This window comes from Canis lupus, chromosome 32 (assembly GCF_048164855.1).
Source record: "Canis lupus baileyi chromosome 32, mCanLup2.hap1, whole genome shotgun sequence".
Taxonomy (NCBI): Eukaryota; Metazoa; Chordata; class Mammalia; order Carnivora; family Canidae; genus Canis; species Canis lupus.
The window spans coordinates 31,676,018-31,696,095 of record NC_132869.1 but is presented as its reverse complement, the minus strand read 5'-3'; the positions used below and the strand labels follow the sequence as shown (position 1 = coordinate 31,696,095).

At 37.6% G+C, this 20,078-nt stretch overlaps 1 protein-coding gene and 1 long non-coding RNA gene across 14 annotated transcripts in view; one reads left to right on the top strand and one right to left on the bottom strand.

Annotated features, from left to right (window-relative positions):
- The window catches only part of LOC140623074 (uncharacterized), a 37,027-nt gene extending 17,990 nt beyond the window's left edge, over positions 1 to 19,037 (bottom strand). For both annotated transcript variants that reach the window (XR_012022749.1, XR_012022750.1), the window contains exons 1-3: positions 18,898 to 19,037; positions 18,623 to 18,719; positions 7,526 to 7,635 (exon numbers count right to left, since the gene is read on the bottom strand). This is a non-coding gene — a long non-coding RNA (uncharacterized lncRNA). The remainder of the gene's footprint in view (positions 1 to 7,525; positions 7,636 to 18,622; positions 18,720 to 18,897) is intronic.
- Positions 1 to 20,078, top strand: part of HERC1 (HECT and RLD domain containing E3 ubiquitin protein ligase family member 1) — a 183,669-nt gene that overhangs the window by 104,618 nt on the left and 58,973 nt on the right. For 9 of the 12 annotated variants that reach the window (XM_072809041.1, XM_072809037.1, XM_072809030.1 and 6 more), the window contains exons 28-37: positions 507 to 627; positions 857 to 1,094; positions 1,247 to 1,440; positions 4,864 to 5,019; positions 6,733 to 6,839; positions 7,566 to 7,676; positions 10,579 to 10,755; positions 15,720 to 15,959; positions 16,335 to 16,418; positions 18,577 to 19,097. In XM_072809041.1, the coding sequence (XP_072665142.1) occupies positions 507 to 627; positions 857 to 1,094; positions 1,247 to 1,440; positions 4,864 to 5,019; positions 6,733 to 6,839; positions 7,566 to 7,676; positions 10,579 to 10,755; positions 15,720 to 15,959; positions 16,335 to 16,418; positions 18,577 to 19,097 (1,949 nt within the window). The remainder of the gene's footprint in view (positions 1 to 506; positions 628 to 856; positions 1,095 to 1,246; positions 1,441 to 4,863; positions 5,020 to 6,732; positions 6,840 to 7,565; positions 7,677 to 10,578; positions 10,756 to 15,719; positions 15,960 to 16,334; positions 16,419 to 18,576; positions 19,098 to 20,078) is intronic. The other 3 variants (XM_072809039.1, XM_072809038.1, XM_072809032.1) reach the window with 1 other exon arrangement.

Genomic DNA, 20,078 nt, shown 5'->3' with positions numbered 1-20,078 from the left:
TAAATGACTCAAAGATATCTCATTGGTTTAGTTTCCTGAGTAATAGTATAGTTGGGATCAGGTGAGCATCTTTACTGTTGTTCTTATAGATTCTTTGCTGGCTCAGTTTTCTTAACCCTTAGCCAAATTGGAGAGAGATAGATCTAATTTGGGATAGAGATTAGTGTTTGGGAGGATGGATTTCAAGAATTTGCATTTGCATTTAATCACTTTACCTAGTTTCTCTGGTGGCTTGAAAAAAAATTCTTTAAGTGTTCTCTTTATGTCTTCCCTATTTAGAGAAGAAAAATTGCTTTGTGGGAAAGGAGAAAGATTATATAGAATGAAGAACTGTCAAGCATTTAAATATAAATTTATTATAAAGCTTTTACATACTAAAATATACTGAATAATTAAAAACTACCATAGGACTTTATCACAGAATGATATAAAATGCCATTACTTTTATTTGGGTAGGAGGTATTATTGTTACTAATACAAAAAGTAAATCTTTATGTATAATTCAGGATGGGATCAGAGCAGCTAAAAGAAATATTCAGATTGAAATCCAGGTGGCCGTGCATAAAATTTATCAACAATTGTCTGCTACCCTAGAGAGAGCTCTGCAAGCAAACAAGCATCACATTGGTGAGTAACTGCCTTCACAAATATAAGTTACATTTTATGCTAGATACTTAAGGTGTTCTACATTTTGTTTTAACATTAGTAGGTCAATTTACGGTAGAGAATAAATATTTGAAAATGTAATAGTGTTCTACATTACTATTTATATTTTGGAATATGATTTATTTTAGTAAATGCTTTGTTTACTTCAAAAAAGATTCTCAGTTGTCTTTCTTTTTTCTTTCTTTTGTAGAAGCCCAGCAACGTCTCCTTTTGGTTACAGTTTTTGCTCTGAGTGTTCACTATCAACCAGTGGATGTTTCTTTAGCAATTTCCACTGGGCTACTAAATGTATTGTCACAGTTGTGTGGCACAGACACCATGCTAGGACAGCCTCTGCAGTTGTTGCCAAAGACTGGTGTTTCCCAACTTAGCACAGCTTTAAAAGTGGCTAGTACAAGATTGCTCCAGATCCTAGCCATCACTACAGGGTGAGCATTATAGATGTCTCGGTGGAACTATGGTGGGACTTGGTCTTTTCACATTTTAGTAATTTCCATTTCCCCCTAGTCTCCTTAATATATTTAAGCACAATTGCCCGGCTGTGTTATTACCACTGATTTTTTCCTGTTACTTCATGTAGGACATATGCTGATAAATTGAGCCCCAAAGTAGTTCAGTCCTTGTTGGATCTACTCTGTAGTCAGTTGAAGAATTTGTTGTCCCAAGCTGGTGTACTACTTATGGCCTCTTTTGGAGAAGGGGAAGGAGAAGAGGGTGAAGAAGAAGAGAAAAAAGTTGACTCCAGTGGAGAAACTGAGAAGAAAGATTTCAGAGGTAGCATAAACCCTTTTCTGTGTCATTGTTCACAAGCGTTTAAAGAGTCCTTGTGTGAATATCATTAGAATGTAGACTTCTTTTTGTTGTGAGGCATGAAGGAATTTTTTTGAAAGAAATTTTATGTGTTCATTTATAAACCCCTTTTCTCTCTAAATATGTATGATTTAGCTGAGCTTCTGAGTGAAACTTCTATTCCTAGAGTATGTTAGCCCTGAGGCAGTGACCATACTGCTCCCTCTCTAGGTTCAGCTTCTCCTTGGGTGTCCTGGCTCTAGAGAATCTACAGGTTCTAGGTGACTGATTCTCCCAGGTTATGTTTCCTAAGCATTTGATCTTGACTGCCCATCTTTAACTATAGTCTTTGCTTAAGTGCCCCTCTAGGACCAAGGGTTTTCATATTTGGGAACAAGGTTAGAATTGTAATAGCCAAACTTCTTGCTAGGCTGTTATGTTTCCTATCACCTTGCTGTATACTTCATTGCTATAATATGACCATCTGCTTATAGCTTTAAAAAACTATAGTGAATATTGTGTTTTGGTAGACTTTAAACCCTTAACAGCAAAAATACTACCTTTGTCTGCTATATGATTAAGGAATAAAGATTTAAAAATAGTCATTTATTTAAAAGATTTTTGCAAAACTACAATGTCTTATTACCATAATAAACTCTGGGAGCCACTAAAATCCTCTCTGGACCAGATAGCTAGCTAGCTAGCCAGATAAATGAATGATAGAGAGAGGGCAAGTTACTTAACTATTCTGTGCCCCCAATTCCCTCATCTATAAAATAAGTATAATAGAGCCAACCTCCCAAGAGTGTTTGACGATTAATTAAATACACGTAAAGCACTTAGAGCAGTGTCTGGCACATAGTAAGAGCTATGAGTGTGGATGTCAGTATTGGAATATTACAATAATATTAAAATTAGATAAAGTAATATTTAAATAATATTGTATAGATATGCAAGTGAATAGAGGAAATACCCTGTGGATACAAAAATGATAAAATATTGTCTCTACTCTCAGGAACCTTCTAGGGTAATGAGAGAGGCAGACATGCCAACAAATAATAACAGTGTAATACAAGAAGCTCAGAAGAAATAGCTGAATCTTTTAAGTTAGCATCTAGGAGGATGTATAAGTCTGATTAAGTACCAGCTTTTGATTTCAGAAGCTGAACCTGTGGCAAATTTCTTCTCCCTGTTCATATAGAGAGTGTGGTACTTACACAAAGAGCGTGGGCAGACTCACAAGGCATGGTAAAATAAACACAAGCGTTTAATGCCACCTCCTATTTTCCCGAGTTCCAGTGAGGAATATAAGGTGGTTAAGGTAATAGTTTCTCACCATTTTGTACTTAATACAGCACATGGTAGACAGTAGAGAAGACACAATAGAGTTACTTCTCAATCTATAGGTCCCCAGGAAAACTGGGCCTTTCCATATCCAGTAAAGAAAGGAACAGTTTGAGGGGCCTGGGTGGCTCAGTCAGTTAAGTGTCTGCCTTTGGCTCAGGTCATGATCCCAGGGTACTGGGATTGACTCCCATGTCTGTCTCCCTGCTCAAGGAGGAGTATGCTCCTCTCTTTCCCTCTTCCTCTCCCTTGGCTTGTCCTCTCTCTCACTCATACTCTCTTTCTCAAGTAAATAAAATCTTAAAGAAAAGGAAGGAGGGAGGGAGAGAAGGAGGGAGGAGGAAGGAAGGAAAGAAGGAAAAAGAAAAGGAAGAAAAAGAAAGAGGCAGTTCTTCCATGAATGAATCTTGGCAGGTATAACAGCAGACTGAATCCATATCCTATTCCTCTCAGGTCATCTTAGAGAGAATGCCATTGTAATCTTTGTTCATGAGGATGGCTGGGAGTGAGGCTGATTCTCGTCAGCAGTGGCCAGTTATTAATAACCCCACAAACCCTCTAAAATACTTAACTGAAAGTAAAGTGTACCTTTCACTTCAAACATGCTATTGCTACTGAAACCATCTGAATTACCAAGATATATCAACCAGCTTTATATATTTAAGGTCTCCAAATTTCAGTTAGTTTAATAATTTAGTATCTTGTTAGAGATACTTGTTGGGAATAAGGATAGAGAGTAGAATGGAGGCCTCATACAAGAGATTTTCCCAAGGAACTCCACCCAGAGAGAAGGCCTCATAGAAGAGAGGTAGCTTTTGAACTGGATTTTGAAGGATTGTATACAAACAAGGTTGGAATGATATGCGGGTATCCAGGGCAGAATAATAATTCTATATTCTTTAAACTGATATAAAAATATTTGCTCATTAGCATTTAAGTAAAGAAGAGTTAGAGTACCATGTAGAGGAAACATAGCAAAGGAGTACAATTGTCCCTAATTATTGCCAGTGTTCTAATTCTGTCATAGACATGCACACTCATCTCAGCAGAACAGAAGTCCTCCAGTTAAGATGAGATGTCTTTGAAGATAGATTCCTGGCCATCTAAGTGTGGCCCGTGGTGCTGAGGTCTCCTCTTAGTGACTTGTCTTTGTATTCCTTAATTTGACATGCCAGGATCTCCCTGAAAGGAGTGCTACGTATTCCTGCTTCCAAATTGTTATGATTTTATATGTTTTAGTGCCCCTAGAGACTGACATTCTGGGCAACTGCCTCATTGGCATCCTTCTTCCCCTTGACTCTGAGTAGGACTTTGCCAAGCTGACATGGTATGAAAGGTGTTAGATGTTGGTAGAACATGGTGTATTATAGGAAGAGCAGATAGTTCTCTGGCCTCAAAATGCGCAGGGTGGAGAGGAGACTATGAGGGGTGACAAGAGAGAGTCTGGTATTGATGCTGGTGAAAGAACTGGAAAGATTGGTCAGGGCAGGTTTGTATGAAAGATCTTTACACATCGAGCTGGTGCTCAGGCAGATCAGACTCAGGCCTAGAAATTTGTTTCTTTGTAGAACCTGAAAACACAAAGTTTTTTAAAGGTGTGATTCTTAATCTGATTGGGCTGGGGGAGACCATGGGCTTTTTGAAAATGTGATCCAGGTTGTGAACTCTTACTAATCAAATACACAATTTTCATAGAATTTTAGGGTGTTTGCAGACAATTTCCTTCAATTCTACTGTAGAACTTGAGACTTGGATAGAGAACTGTTGCTTTTCATAATAGCAGTAAAAAAAAAAATGCACAAAACCAAATATACGTACTTTATTCTAGCAACCTTACTATTACTGTATACAAATGTTAAAAATGTTTTTTTTTTTTCAAGTTTGGCATTATTTTCTGACCTTTCCCCATTCTGTTCTTTAAATTTAAAAAATTCAACAGCTAATTGACAACTTAAATTTTGAATTAAGTTTGAGTTTTCTGCAATCTAAATGCAAGTTATTTAATATAAGACATTTTCCTGTTGATTTTTGGTTGTAATTTAAACTTGTCTCTTCACTCTTTAGCTGCTCTTAGGAAACAACATGCAGCCGAACTGCATCTGGGGGATTTTTTAGTTTTTCTTCGCAGAGTTGTATCTTCAAAAGCAATTCAATCAAAGATGGCTTCCCCCAAATGGACAGAAGTGCTTCTAAATATAGCATCTCAGAAGTGTTCTTCAGGTATATGACTTTTGCCTTGTTTTAGAGTATTTTTATACATCACATGTATTTTATTCATATAATGTTGGACTTGAATAACATTGGATATTGGACCTTGATTTCAAGACTTTTATTTTCTGAATGCTTGATAAAAAAAAATCTAATTTCAGAGGTAAAAATTAGTAAGCATTAGTAGGAAATAGCATGGGACTAGATTATGGTTTTAATCTAAAGAATTTGACGCTATTTGTTTGGATTACTATAATAAAAATAAGCAGAGAACATTCTGTTTAATATGATAATTTGGTGCAAGTTTTGACATCACTTCTTGGATTATCAAAATGCAGATCTGATTTGTCCATTCTCTGTCATCATAATATGATTTCTGTTGTCTTGATTGTAACTTCTGATTGTGTGCTAGCTGTGAGCGTTCTGTGTAGTAAGCTTAACTCCCAGATCTAGCCTAAAAGTCTGGTCTTTTTGCATAGAGTCTGTCAATCCTTTCCTAGTCTTTGTTTAAATTATGGTAAAATGTACATAAAATTTACAGTTACATAAAATATAAGAAAATTTACAGTTTTAATTATTTAAGTGTAAATAGTGACAGTACATTCATAGTGTTGTTCAGCCATCCCTACTCTCCATTTCCGGAACTTTTTATCATCCCTAGTCTTTTTAAAATATGCTAAAACATCATTTAACTTTCCATGATACATGTTATTTTATGTGTATATATTCTCAATACACTTTGCTAGTTTTTCTTAACTAGTAACTTGTAACAGCTTTTTTTCTCATTTAATAAGATGAAGCCTATATTAAAGTCTTAGCATAAAAAAATCAGATATTCATTTACTTTTAACTGATTTTGTAGTGGTAGGTAGTAAGGTATTAAAAAAAAAGAGCATCATTATTCTGCCTCTACCTTTGCTTACTTTAGAAAAGTACAAACTGTTAACTTCCTGTTAATCCTAACAATCCCTGGGAGGCAGTCAGTGCATGGATGGAGAAAAAGCCATGAAAAAGTATAATAAGCCTGAGCTTTAGAGATTAGCAGACCTATTTAAAATTCTACCTTTGCTGAGCTATGGTCACCTTACTTCACTTCTCTTAGCCTTGATTATCTCATCAGTAAAATAGGGATATGATGTAGGGTTTGTGAAGATCAAAAAGTTAATGTGTATGAAGTGCATAGCATAGTCTTTGGCACAGTAGTTATTATAGTGCTAGTCTCTTTATACATACATAAAAATTGGCCTCCTCTATGCGTGCTCTCTCTCTCTCTCACTCTATTTCTTGAAAATAAATAGATAGATATTAAAAAAAAAATAAAGGGGCACTTGGGTGGTGCTGTTGCTGGTTAAGTGTCCAGCTCTTGGTTTTGGTTCAGGTTGTGATCTCAGGATCATGAGATTGAGCCCCTCTTTGGGCTCTGCACTCAGCAGAGGATCTACTTAAGATTGTCTCTTTCCTTCTCTCTCTCTGCCTCTCCCCCTGCTCTCTTTCTTTCTCTCTCTAATAAATAAATCTTATGTATATACATAAAAACTGAGAAATCAACATGAATATTTATGTACATTAGTGGGTATAGAATGAGTCCAGAATTCTTGTGATAATTGTGTAGTCCATTCCACCCATAAATGCTTAGGAGCCTCAGATATTTTTATTCGAGGAGTTCATTTACGCTTTGAATGTAAGTTACACTGATAATAAGAAAATGTCTTTTCTCCCCTCCAGGTATTCCTCTAGTTGGTAACCTAAGAACAAGGCTCCTTGCACTTCATGTCCTTGAAGCTGTGCTACCAGCTTGTGAATCTGGAGTAGAAGATGATCAAATGGCTCAGGTTTCTATTTTTTAAAGTTATTAGAAGATATTTTTTAAGGCTGCCTGGGTGGCTCAGTGGTTGAGCATCTGCCTTTGGCTCAGGTCGTGATCCTGGGATCCTGGGTTCAAGTCCTGAATCAGGTTCCCTGCAGGAGAGCCTGTTTCTCCCTCTGCCTATGTCTCTGCCTCTCTCTCTCTCTCTGTGTGTGTGTCTCTCATGAATAAATAAATAAAATCTTTAAAAAAAAAAAAGAAATTTTCACATCTGTAACATAATTTACCCAAAATCTAAATTATAGTCTCTTCAGTTGTAAATGTGTTATTTATCAGTAGCAAAACTTCTGCTTCTGATATTGTTTTATTATTTCATTTCCAAGCAAGGAGAAGGAGAAATTAAGTTATGGGTGTGTGGAGTTAGGGGGATAATGAATACTTGGAAGGTCAGAAGGAAAGGAAAATCTGTGGAATTTCTTACCCTAGTTGGGCCTCTAGAAGAGCAGTGTATGAGGTTGCACGGCCTCTTTAGAGGTCTGTTTAGTGAGGAAACATGAGAGCAATGGAACCCATTAGAAAGTAGGTTAATGATCCTTCTAAAACAGGACATTTAACTTACAACCACCCAGAGTAGCTGTTGGACATTCATATAATCAAATTTTACATTTGACTTAATAGTACAATTACGTGACTTACTTTTTCTAAAATTACCTTTTACAAATTTTATCATTCTTTTTCCTTCAATAAATAGGTTGTTGAACGCCTCTTTTCCCTTCTGTCGGACTGTATGTGGGAAACACCTATTGCTCAGGCCAAACATGCTATTCAGATAAAGGAAAAAGAACAAGAAATAAAGTCACAGGTAAGCAATTCTTCTACAAAACAGTATTTTTAGATAGCACAGGTGACTATCCAGTCTCCTGTCTCTGGACTACTTCTCCTATGAGGGACTTTGTTCTATCAGTTATTGTATATTCTCTTTGCACTTTCTCCTCCACTGGTTCCTTCTTCTCAGCTTATAAACATTTCTCATCCCCACCTTCCCCAAACCGCCTTTTTTATTCCAGAAGCCTCCCATGTCTTTTCACTTGTCCTTCATTGCTAAGCTTCTCAGAAGAGTAATTTTATGCATGTTGTAGCCACTCCTTAGTTCTCATTATCTCTTTACCTCAATTATTGATCTTCCATCAAAGCACCAAAATTAAATGACAAAAGTGCTAAGTGCTAAATACAGGATGCCCTTTTTTTGTCTACATCTTACTTGATCTCAGGAAACTCTAGCCTTCTGTTTTCAAAACACTACCTTCTCCTACGCCTCCATTCCTCTGCCAATCCTTGGTTCCCTCCAGAGGTATCTCTTCTTTGGTGACATGATTTCCTTCCCTGCATCCCAAACACTGCAGTCCCTCAGAGTTCCAGTCTTAGCTTTTCCAGCAGTCTTGGATAAACTTGGGACCATTTTCATTCATCTAAATGCAGTGCCTTCCAAACTTAAATGCCAGCCCAGGTATCTCTCCATCAAGGTTTTTTACTTTTCTCTCTGTCCCATTTTTTTAATTGGTAATACTACCATTCACATAACGTTCCAAACCTGTATTGGGAATTTTGACTCCCCTAATGCCTCCCCATCCGTGTAGCCTCTACGCCTCATTGATTTTACTTCTTAAACAGCTCTTAAATCCATTCATGTTGCTCCCTTGATCTTTCTCTTGGTTTTCATGAGTCCACAATTTTTCTTTTTTCTTTTTTCTGATTTTCCTTCTATTTCAGTACAATGGCCTTTACTCATTCTCTTTTATTAGTTCTTCCTCATCTGTTTAAGTATTGGAGTATCCCAAATCTTGGTCCCAGGACCCCTTCTTTTTCAGCCATCACTGCATTCCCTTTCCTGCACCCAACAAAGCCTTATTCAGACTCATATGCCATTGCTTCCCAAATTTTTAGTTCCATTTCTAACATTTTCCCTGAATTCTGGGCTTAATACCTACCTTCTGCTTGCCTTATCACATGTCTAGTGGGCATCTCATATTTAATAGCATTTTTAGTTCTGTCAGATCCTGTTCCTTCCCCAGCTTTCCCATCTTTCTGGTTAGAGACTTAGCTGAAAAGCCTGGGAATCACCCTTGATTCTCCTCTTTCTGTCACTACTCCCCCTCCCCCATTTTCTCTATCTGTATAATCTCCAAGTCCTGTTGTTTCCTCTATAAAATAGAACTTGAATTTGCCCATTTCCTCATTTCCTCTACCATCACTCTGTTCCAAGCCACTTTATCTCTGGCTTGAACTAGTCAGTAGTCTCCTAAATGGTCTTTCTGAACTTGAATTTGCTCATCTCCTCATTTCCTCTACCATCACCCTGTTCCAAGCCACTATTATCTCTGGCTTGAACTAGTCAGTAGTCTTCCTAAATGGTCTTTCTGTTTTCATTGTTAATTCCCTCTAGTCTGTTCTCTGCATGGGATTCAGAGTGATCTTTTAAATTATAAATCATACCATGTTGTCCCGTGCTTAAAACCCTCCAATGGTTTCTTATCATTTTTGTGATAAATTCTAGAACTACTTGTTCTTTCCCCTTTGCTCACTACGCTTAGAACAACTTGTCTTCTTCCTGTTTCTTGAATTACACTGAGCTTGTTCCTTCTTTCATGCTTTGCATTGGCTATTCTTTCTACCTAGAAGACTTCCTTCAGATAGGTTTTTTCAGACATCAACTTCTTAACTGTTCAGATCTCAACTTAATTATCACTTCTTCAGAATGCCCTTTCCTGATCCTCAATCTACAGTTAGTTGTCACAAACTCTGTTACATCATTTGCTTTAATTTCAACATAGCACATACCTGATATTTTTTTTATGTATCTTCTGTCTCTACCTTCTAAAATATTAAGTTCTAAGTTCTACATGTATGTGTGTGTGTGTGTGTGTGTATAGATATATATATAGAACAATTCTATGAGAGCAGAGACCTTATCTAATACACTGCTGAATATATATAGCTGCCTGGCACATAGTAGATGCTTAATACTCATTGAATGAATTGATAAATTTAAGTCCTCACTGGTTTTTACCCAAAATCTTGTAGTAATCTTCCGATTGATCTCTCTGCCTTCATCCTACATACCCCTAGTAAAACAATGTTTATAAAACACAGATCTGGTTAGAGAAAACCTTTATATAAATTTGTATAGGCACTTCCTGTTGTCTATGGAGTAAAGTTCAGACTTTAAATGGCATTCAGAGCTTTCCATGATTTTGTTCCTTTTTCTCTTTCTAGCCTCCTTTTCTGTCAGTCACATCATCCAAACATTCCACACTACTTGCAGTTTTTATAAATCACCGAACTATGCTGTACCTCCATGCTTTGGCACAATGTTTTACATACTGCCCTAAGTGCCTTTTTCTTCTTTGACCAGCTGCTGGATGCTTTCTCATTATTTAGGACTCAGCTCAGAAGTCATCTTCTTTTGAATACTTTCCTTATCTTTCCCAAGCATGTTTAGACACCTTTTTGTTTCTGATATATTAGTCATGTAACTTCTGTTATTCTTTCACAGTACTTGTGTTATGTCTCTGCCCCTAATTGGACTGTACACTTTATGCAGAGACCATGCTGTATTTATCATTGTGTTCCCATTGCCTGCACAGTACCTGGTACATAGTAGATATTTAATAAATATTTGTGGACTCAAACCAAGGAGTCTTAAGATATATGTTAACTGAGATCTGGATTATCCCAAAGTACTGACCCAGTTTCCTTTTTGGTAGAAGCAGGGAGAGTTGGAGGAAGAAGATGAGAATCTTCCTATACAAGAAGTATCATTTGACCCAGAGAAAGCTCAGTGTTGCCTAGTGGAGAATGGACAGATTTTAACTCATGGCAGTGGAGGAAAAGGATATGGATTGGCATCAACTGGAGTAACTTCTGGATGCTATCAGTGGAAGGTATGTAGAATTCCAAGTAGTTTTTTTAGCATTTTGTCTTTTAGTCCTTTTCCCCCCAGGTTCTTATAAAAAAATATATCAAAGACTTTTTGAAAATCATAGGTAGGGGCCCTTGGTTATCTCAGTCAGTAGAGCATATGACTTTTTTTTTTAAGATTTTATTTATTTATTCATGAGAGACACACAGAGAGAGAGAGGCAGAGACACAGGCAGAGGGAGAAGCAGGCTCCATGCAGGAAGCCCAATGTGGGACTTGATCCTGGTACTCTGCGATCACTCCCTGAGCCAAAGGCAGATGCTCAACTGCTGAGCCACCCAGGCGTCCCAGAGCATAGGACTCTTGATCTCAGGGTCATGAGTTCAGTCCCCATATTGGGCATGGAGATTACTTTAAAAAAAAAAATTGTATGTAAATATTTTATCACTATGTAAGATGTTAATATAAATGGAAACTGAACGAAGGTATACAAGAACTCTATTATTTTGTAACTCCTATAAATTCTTCTCAGGTTATCTCAGAGTTTTTTTTTAAATGAACAGTAAAAAAATTATGATGATGTCTCTTATGAGGAGTCACACAGATCTTACCCAGCCATGAAAATACAGTAATTTCTGTGATGTTTCTGTTTGGGAAAGCCCATTGGAGACTCAGTGCCCAAGATTTTTATTGGGTGCTGGTCACATACCCTCTGCCATATACTAAAATTTTAGATTCCCAGAGGCAAAGCAGGTGTTTATGCTAAATGATATTGCTATACAAAAGAGTCTAGACACAATGAGCCAGCCTATAATTATCCTTTATCAGTTAGGATAAAGTTTTTATCAGTGGAGGGAACTATTTACCAGTCTAGTTCCAAATCTTAGCCAGGGGTCAGCAATGGAAGCAGGACTTTCTAAGGATGGCAGTCTCTGTTATTTTAACTCCTCTTTTTTTGGCAGAGTCTACCCTGCTGCTCTTGGCCACAGTATTTTTACAGTAATAATATTATCAGTAGGACCATAAGCAGCGGGGTGAGAACAGCCTGTATTATTGACTTCACTTATGCTTCCTAGGGGATCCTAGACTTAGCTAGTTAAAACAAATCCCATTAATGTAAAGGTCTGTCATAAAAAGCCATGTGGATTTATCCTTAAGTTTTTTTTTTTTTTTAATTTTTTTTAAAATTTTTTTTATTTATTTATGATAGTCACACAGAGAGAGAGAGAGGCAGAGACATAGGCAGAGGGAGAAGCAGGCTCCATGCACCGGGAGCCCGATGTGGGATTCAATCCCGGGTCTCCAGGATCGCGCCCCGGGCCAAAGGCAGGCGCCAAACCGCTGCACCACCCAGGGATCCCTGTCCTTAAGTTTTTATATTAACTGGCTTAGACATCAGTTCAGCACAACACAACTCTGGCCAGTCCAGGGCTCAGGTAGTGTTCATGATAGGGTGCACACACAGAAAAATACAATTCTAGAAGGCGTATGTGCTATACCTGGAAACAAAGAGTTTGTAATTCTTAGGATACCCCTAATCAGGATGTATAGTAGTTAAACAGGACAAGTTAACAGGGCTCCAAAGTGACCTTCCACCAAGGGTACCTCCTATCCTCTGTTCCCAGTATAGTTGGAATAATTTAGAATCAGTGGGACTGCATAAAAGCAGTTAAATGGTTTTACTTGTCTATGATACTAGTTTATCTGCCTCAAGAGCATAATGACATCTAGAGGTGTGCTATGGAATGTGCAGGTGCTAGGGCCACTCCCTATTTCTGATAATCTATCAATTGTGAGAGGAGGCTCAGCATTCAGGTTGAATTTGAAGTACTCACAGCAGCCTTCAAGGCAAAGTGAAATTTTTTCCCCTGAGAGAAAGAGTTCTGAAAAACAAAGATCATTAATGCTCTCCCCACTCCTCACACTTCCCAAGGGTCTGGGATCTTTGGATTTTTTTCTCCCTTATTCTAAAATCATTATGTCCCCTTTGGTAATTAAAACTTCAGATTTTTTCTGGTCATTTTTTAACCTTCATTTAGACCTTTTGTCCAGAGGGGTTGGGTACAAGGACAAAAGAATTTTCACAGGAAAACATTTTCATACAACTTAACTAGAACAGTTAGTCAGGTAATTGGTTAGGATAAAATCCCAGTTAAAAATTTTTTTTTTAAAAATAGGTTTTAAAACCTCTTAACTGTTTTATCCTAATCATTTATCCAGTGGGCATCCTAGAAAAGATCAATCTCTTTCTAGAAGAACTTCTTTTAATAAAAAGCCTTACTAAGATGTATGTATCAGAAGAAAGATGAATAGAATCAGTCTGTTGCAAACTGCAAGTAATCCAAAAAGCTGAACATATTAAGTCAACAGCAGTGGGATGTCCCCAAGAAGAGGTTGAAAGTCCAGTTGATTAAGAATGGATGGCGAGGTCCTACTCCCTGTGATACACCTTCCTCCTACTACAGCTTTTAGCAGGAATCGCAAGTTAGGAGTTTAATCCATTTCTGTGTCAGAAATGTGGAGCCAATTAGCTCAAATTCAGATGGTTCCATCAAAGAATAAGCCCAGGGGCATCTGCAAGACCTGGATACTCCAGCCAGAATCTATGATGTTTTCATAGTTTGTGGCTCCATAGAGGAGTCCTAAATCTGTAACAGTCCCAGAATTTTAGTTTTGTTCTTTGGGCCGGTTCCTGCTTTTAAGGAACATGTTACATGAACACAGCTCATGTTTGTCGAAACAGTCCATGGCAGACAGTATCATGTTTTAGCTTAGAGTCAGGTCCAGACAATTAGAATCTATAAACTCAGGGGCACCTGGGTGGCTCAGTTAAGTGTCTGCCTCTGCTCAGGTCATGATCCCAGGGTCCTGGGAGGGAGCCCCACATCGGGCTTTCTGCTCAGCATGGAGCCTGCTTCTCCCCCACTTCTCTACCCACTTGTGCGCGCACTCTCTTCCCCCCCCAAATAAATTAATAAAATATTTTTTAAAAAATCTGTAAATTCAGGATTCTAAAAAGCTAATAACTTTTTTGGCAGCAGTTGAAGCCTAGAGGCTGTCAGACCAAAATGATGTGTTTCAGGTCCAAGTGACAAGCAAGGCTTTTCTAGGCTCTTTATGCCTTGTGTCAGTCCTTGAGTCCAAATTTAGCCAGTCAGAACTATGCACTTTAGGCTAGAAAATCATTAGCCTCTAGGATCAGACATCAGATTTTACTGATGAACTCAATTGCAAGTGAAGACTGCTTTCTAAAACTTTGAAAACATACCTGGGTATCTCTATCGGGAAATTATTACCCTTCATATGTTGTCTCCCTTTTTCCAGAGGCTCCAATAAGCAAAAATCATAGCAAAAAATCATCAGTTATAGAAACTACACTTCCAATATTTTTGGTCTAACTCAGAACTCACCTTTAGGGAAATTTGAACTCTTTGCTCTCCTACCCAGAGGAGAAACAATTGCAAATTGATTTTTATTCTTTGGCCCAAACAAAGCCCATTTATAGGGATGTTCGGGGTCCTTTGTCTTTCCACCCACAAGAGAAAAATTTGTGAAAATTTTACCGTTTTTTTTTTTTTTTTCTCTCACTTCGATTAACAAAGCCAAAAGCAGTCATGGGACGAGTGAGCTAACTCTTCTGTGGTTGAATCTATTATTTTGAGTTCCATAGGTAACTTTCATCTCTCCCAACAGATAGCAGTTCACTTGCCATTTCATAATACATGTAACTCCATAGCTACCAGACACCAAAGTTTTGTCTTTTCCCACTTCTCTCTCTCCCTTTTCTTTAAATAACACTGTAACTATATTTTAATGAGTCAGTACTAATGAATATTCTTGTTGCCATCACCGTGTTGAGGGTTCCCAAGATTACTCCTATATTGAAAGATTTAGTAGAACAACTCATAGGATGTAGTATATAGTTGTACTTATGACTAAGATTTTATTGTGACCATCCAGGAAGGACTTAAAGCTGCATAAGAGGGGAAAAGACCAGGTGGAATCTGAAGGAATCCATATACATGCTTCTTTATGTTTTCTCCCTCTCATGAAGGCTCACATGGAACATATACTTTTCCCAGCAACAAAGTGAAGCAGCATGTGTGCAATGTGTTAGGGAAGCCCATTAGAGACTTAGCACCTAAGATTTTTACTGAAGGTTTGTCATGAGGGTATGCTCTGCCTCACATGTACCAGAATTCCAGACTCCCAAGAGGAAAGCAGGTACTCAGCATAAATCATATTGTTCAAACACTGTATACCTGGTAGCTATCCTTATCACTTAGGAAAAGTTTTGTATCCATGTAGGAAACTGTTTACATACTAGCCAAGGGCCAGTGTGTATTACAAGCAGGGCTTTTTAAAGATAGCAGTCTTAGGGCACCTGGGTGGCTCAGTCAGTTAAGAGTCCAACTCTTGATTTCAGCTCAGGTCATGATCTCGGGGTTGTGAGATCAAGCCCCATGTTGGGCTCCATGCTGGGTGTGGAGCCTGCTTAAGATTCTTTCTCATTTTTTCTCTACCTTTCCCTCTGCCCTCCCCATGCCCCTCTCCCTCTCAAAGAAAAAAACATGGATAGCAGTTTCAGGCCTGCTATATTAACTCTTTTCTGCACATAAATATACATAAAGGAGTAGTTAGAAAATTTGTGTGTAAAGAACTGAAGCTTTCCATTCATGATTATCTGGACTGGACATAATTTCTTCAGCTTTATAATTGAAATATAAGCTAAAATTGTTGAAGTAAGTACACAAAGGTTACTCTAAATATTCTACAGGTAAAGATTAAATTTGTTTTAAAATTGTTATAAAATGATGAAATTGTTTCTTTTGTATGTTATTTTCACTTAGGCTGAAAGTAAACTTAACCATATTCTCATAAATGCATCAGTGTTATTTATGAGCATAGTCCCAAGTGTTGCTTTATGCAGTTAATAGTGTATAAACTGGTTTTTGGATATTAGTGAACATTACCACTTTCATTTTAGTTTTACATTGTGAAGGAAAACAGAGGTAATGAAGGCACGTGTGTTGGAGTTTCTCGCTGGCCAGTACATGACTTTAACCACCGTACTACCTCGGACATGTGGCTCTACCGGGCCTACAGTGGTAACCTCTATCACAATGGAGAACAGACTCTGACGTTGTCCAGCTTTACTCAAGGAGATTTCATTACCTGTGTTCTAGACATGGAAGCCAGGACCATTTCCTTTGGGAAAAATGGAGAGGTACTGAAACTCATTCACAAGCATTGCATGTTTTCTTTTTGTTTATACTCAACTCAGTAATTTAAATGCCAGTTACTCAGTTTATAGATTATCCACTCTTCTCTCCTCTTCTCTCCTTTTTACTCTAATATCTTTTAGTTCTTTTAATATTTGCCAGCACCAATCAAATGACAGAAAGATGGTAAAATCCCAGTAACAGATGAACAAATCAGGATCATTTGTTATATGTGGAATTTTCTGGTTAGCAGTGTTATTTAAGGTTTGTTCTTGTAAATTGTGTTCTGTCTCATAAGAGCTTTGAATCTTAATGTGATTAGATATTATACATTTTAAAAACCTGTTTTGCTTTTTTTTATCATCTCCACCACTCTATAGGAACCCAAATTAGCTTTTGAAGATGTGGATGCAGCAGAGTTGTACCCATGCGTGATGTTCTATAGTAGCAACCCAGGGGAAAAGGTAATGAAACCTCAAACCTTTATACTTAAGTGTAAAGAATATTTGCCCTTTTTAAATTAATATTTGCTAGGATCTGATAGAGTTTATAAGTAGAATAAGCTATTTCTACCATTAAAGTATCTGCTTAGGTAATTTACTCTCCTAGAAAGTTAAATTACTTTTAGAAATTGCCTTTACTCTTCATTAAGGCACTATTTGATATTCTGGCAACTTGAATGTAATAATTCCTTTCAATTACAGGAATTATAGGAACTAGTTTAGGAGTAATCTGGTTCATTGGCAGTTGTGCATACATATAAGAGATCTAGAAATAATTTTAAACGTAATCAGATACTATTAGTTGAATAATGGAAGTTCCAGTTGTGATGGGGAACCCAAGGGTAATTCAGCTGAGGGAGTTTCTTACACATTATAAATAGGGTAAATTTGAACCCTAAACTTTCAGGAGGACAAAATTATAGAGATACCTCTCACTAAAAACTGTTTTTTTTAAAGAGTTTATTTATTTATTCATGAGAGACACAGAGAGAGAGGCAGAGACACAGGCCCAGAGAGAAGGAGGCTCCTCGCAGGGAACCTGATGTGGGACTTGATCCTGGGAATTTGGGATCACCCCCTGAGCCGAAGGCAGATGCTCAAGCGCTGAGCCACCCAGGTGTCCCTTTTTTGGTCCTCATCTAACACTCAGGCAGGGACAGGTTTCTTTGTGGTCTCCCTGTGCTGATGAGTGGAAATGTTTTCTACCATATCCTTTAATTTGAGGATCTAGTACAGCCTAGCTCAGGTCTCCAGAATTTCTAGTTATTTTGTAGTAGAAAGTTTTCATGCTGTCGTATTTCTATAATGGAAGTGCTGGACTTGATCAGTCCTAACCATGAAAGTTACCTTTTATTCTGTGCTTTTAAATATGTTTTTTAAAATTGCCAAGGTGGTATAATTTTAAGCTAGCAATTCATGAGAGAGGGAAACTGCCTCTTGAACAAGAGTCAGCAAAACTGGAGATGCAGTAGAGGCAATCCAGTCCTGTAGTCATCCCTTCCCCCAGTGATATTGTTGCAGCCCAAACTAGGCAGTATGTTCTACTTGGAATGGTGGCCTGTTGCTCCCCAAAATCTAAATCTTGAAGGAATTAATTCAACCGTAGATTATTTATCAACCAATTTGTTCTGCCCAGAAGCCTTTTCTGATAAGTTTCAATCACTGTTAAAAACCATATTAATGGTAATTAACATCTTTTTGAACATTTACTGATATCTTGCATTGTAGTAATAAGCACTTAATGTGCAAAGTCTCATTTAATTTTTAAAATAACTATAAGAGACAGATATTATTAGTGCAGCTTTTTTCAGATAAAAAAATCTGGGATCCCTGGGTGGCGCAGCGGTTTGGCGCCTGCCTTTGGCCCAGGGCACGATCCTGGAGACCCGGGATCAAATCCCACGTCGGGCTCCCGGTGCATGGAGCCTGCTTTTCCCTCTGCCTGTGTCTCTGCCTCTCTCTCTCTCTCCTCTCTCTCTGTGACTATCATAAATAAATAAAAATTTAAAAAAAAATCTGAAGCTATTTAGTGAAATTAAGTAATTTCCTAAGATTATGCAGAGTTAAAATTTGAACCCAAGTCTTGCTCTTCTTTTAACCTCAGTGTCTTATTTGAAATGTATGTAGATTGGAAATATCCCAATTCTCTATACTTACAATGTTATCTTTGTGCCCACTGAACAGTAAAGATAGTTTCAGGTCTTAAGGATGAGCATGAATAGATTCTCAACACATTTTTGGAGTAAATGAAGTCAATCACATATATCTTGGTCTATACCCATCTTTTGGGTAGCCATAAGAGCTCTGATACAGGCTGTGAGAAGGAAATTTAAATGACAGGGCCACTTGTTTCAGAGGATTATATTGCTACTAACCAAATAAATTTGTAATATTTGCTTACTCCTTAGCAGCAGCCAAGGTATAATATATATTGTATATATACGTATACATATACTATATATATATATATATATACATATATAGTATATATATGGTATCATATATATTAGGAGACCAAACACTAGTTCAACATGGGATTACATGTGCTAGAATTTTTAGTGACTAATAGTTTAGGAGCACCATTAATATCACACATGTGCTGGCTTCTTTTTTCTTCTAGGTGAAAATTTGTGATATGCAAATGCGTGGCACACCACGAGACTTACTTCCAGGAGACCCTATTTGCAGTCCAGTAGCAGCAGTGCTGGCGGAGGCCACTATTCAGCTTATCCGTATCCTTCACCGAACAGACCGTTGGACTTACTGCATTAATAAAAAAATGATGGAAAGGCTGCATAAAATTAAGATATGTATTAAAGAGTCAGGTCAGAAGCTAAAGAAAAGCCGCTCGGTTCAAAGCCGAGAGGAAAATGAAATGAGAGAGGAGAAGGAGAGCAAAGAGGAAGAGAAAGGTAAACATAATAGACATGGCCTTGCTGACCTCTCAGAGCCGCAGCTGAGGACCCTTTGCATAGAGGTGTGGCCTGTGCTGGCAGTGATAGGAGGAGTTGATGCTGGTCTTAGAGTTGGAGGTCGGTGTGTTCACAAGCAAACTGGGCGCCATGCCACGCTGCTGGGAGTGGTCAAAGAGGGCAGCACGTCTGCTAAGGTCCAATGGGATGAAGCAGAAATTACCATCAGGTATGATCTGTTGAGTTACACTTTTAGCAAACGACTATTTAATGGTGAAATGGGCCATTGCCTATGGACAGTGAGTAACTATGTATTTTAGGTGAGCTGCCAGTTTTTAAAATAATTTTTTTTCATACAGCTGGATATGAGTACTGTCATTTCATAAGCTGGGTATGAGTACTGTCATTTCATAAAGGATTCTATCTTAAGCTCATGTTCCCTGGAATACTGATGGTTTATAAAATGTATGGGTTTTTGTTTTATTTTGTGAAGAAATGGTAAGCTCATTAATTTAGATTTAACTGGGATCTGTCTATTTTTCATTTGGCTGCTCGCTTTTTGATCATTTCCATTACATACTGGGATAGAGAAAAGCCAGCCAGCAGATTTGTCAATTACGTTTTGTGTAGGTGGGCTTTGAATGTAGGCAGGAACATTTGAGTGACTAAAATTAAGTTTTGGATTAACTGTGATGTTAAATACTCTTGCCCTTTTTTTAAGCACATATTTCAGTCCCTTCAGTGTGCAGTATTTTGAGTAGATAGGAAAATTATATTTATTTGACACAAACGGTATACTTGAAAGCATTTAGAAGTGTTTGCAATCACATAGGATTTGTGTGAGATAGAAACTTCATGTTTTAAAGGAAATACATCAAATGTCTTCACTGATAAGGAGATTCACTTACCTAATGATTCTACATAATTGCATCACTTGAAAATGTAGATTTATAAATGATAATATAAATCTTAGGCATTATACTGTCTAAAGTGATTGCTCTATAGTGTTAATATGACATGGGACAATATCTAAAACAGTGGTTTTAAGTATTCTTTGGAGACAGTACTGTTTTAGAATCTAATAATAGCTGTGTAGCTTCTCTCAACTGAAGAATAACACTTGCATGTTTTTACACAATTTCAGGGATTAAAGCACTCTACATTCCCCCCACTCTACCAAGCTAAGAAACCAGTGAAAATTTTACAATGT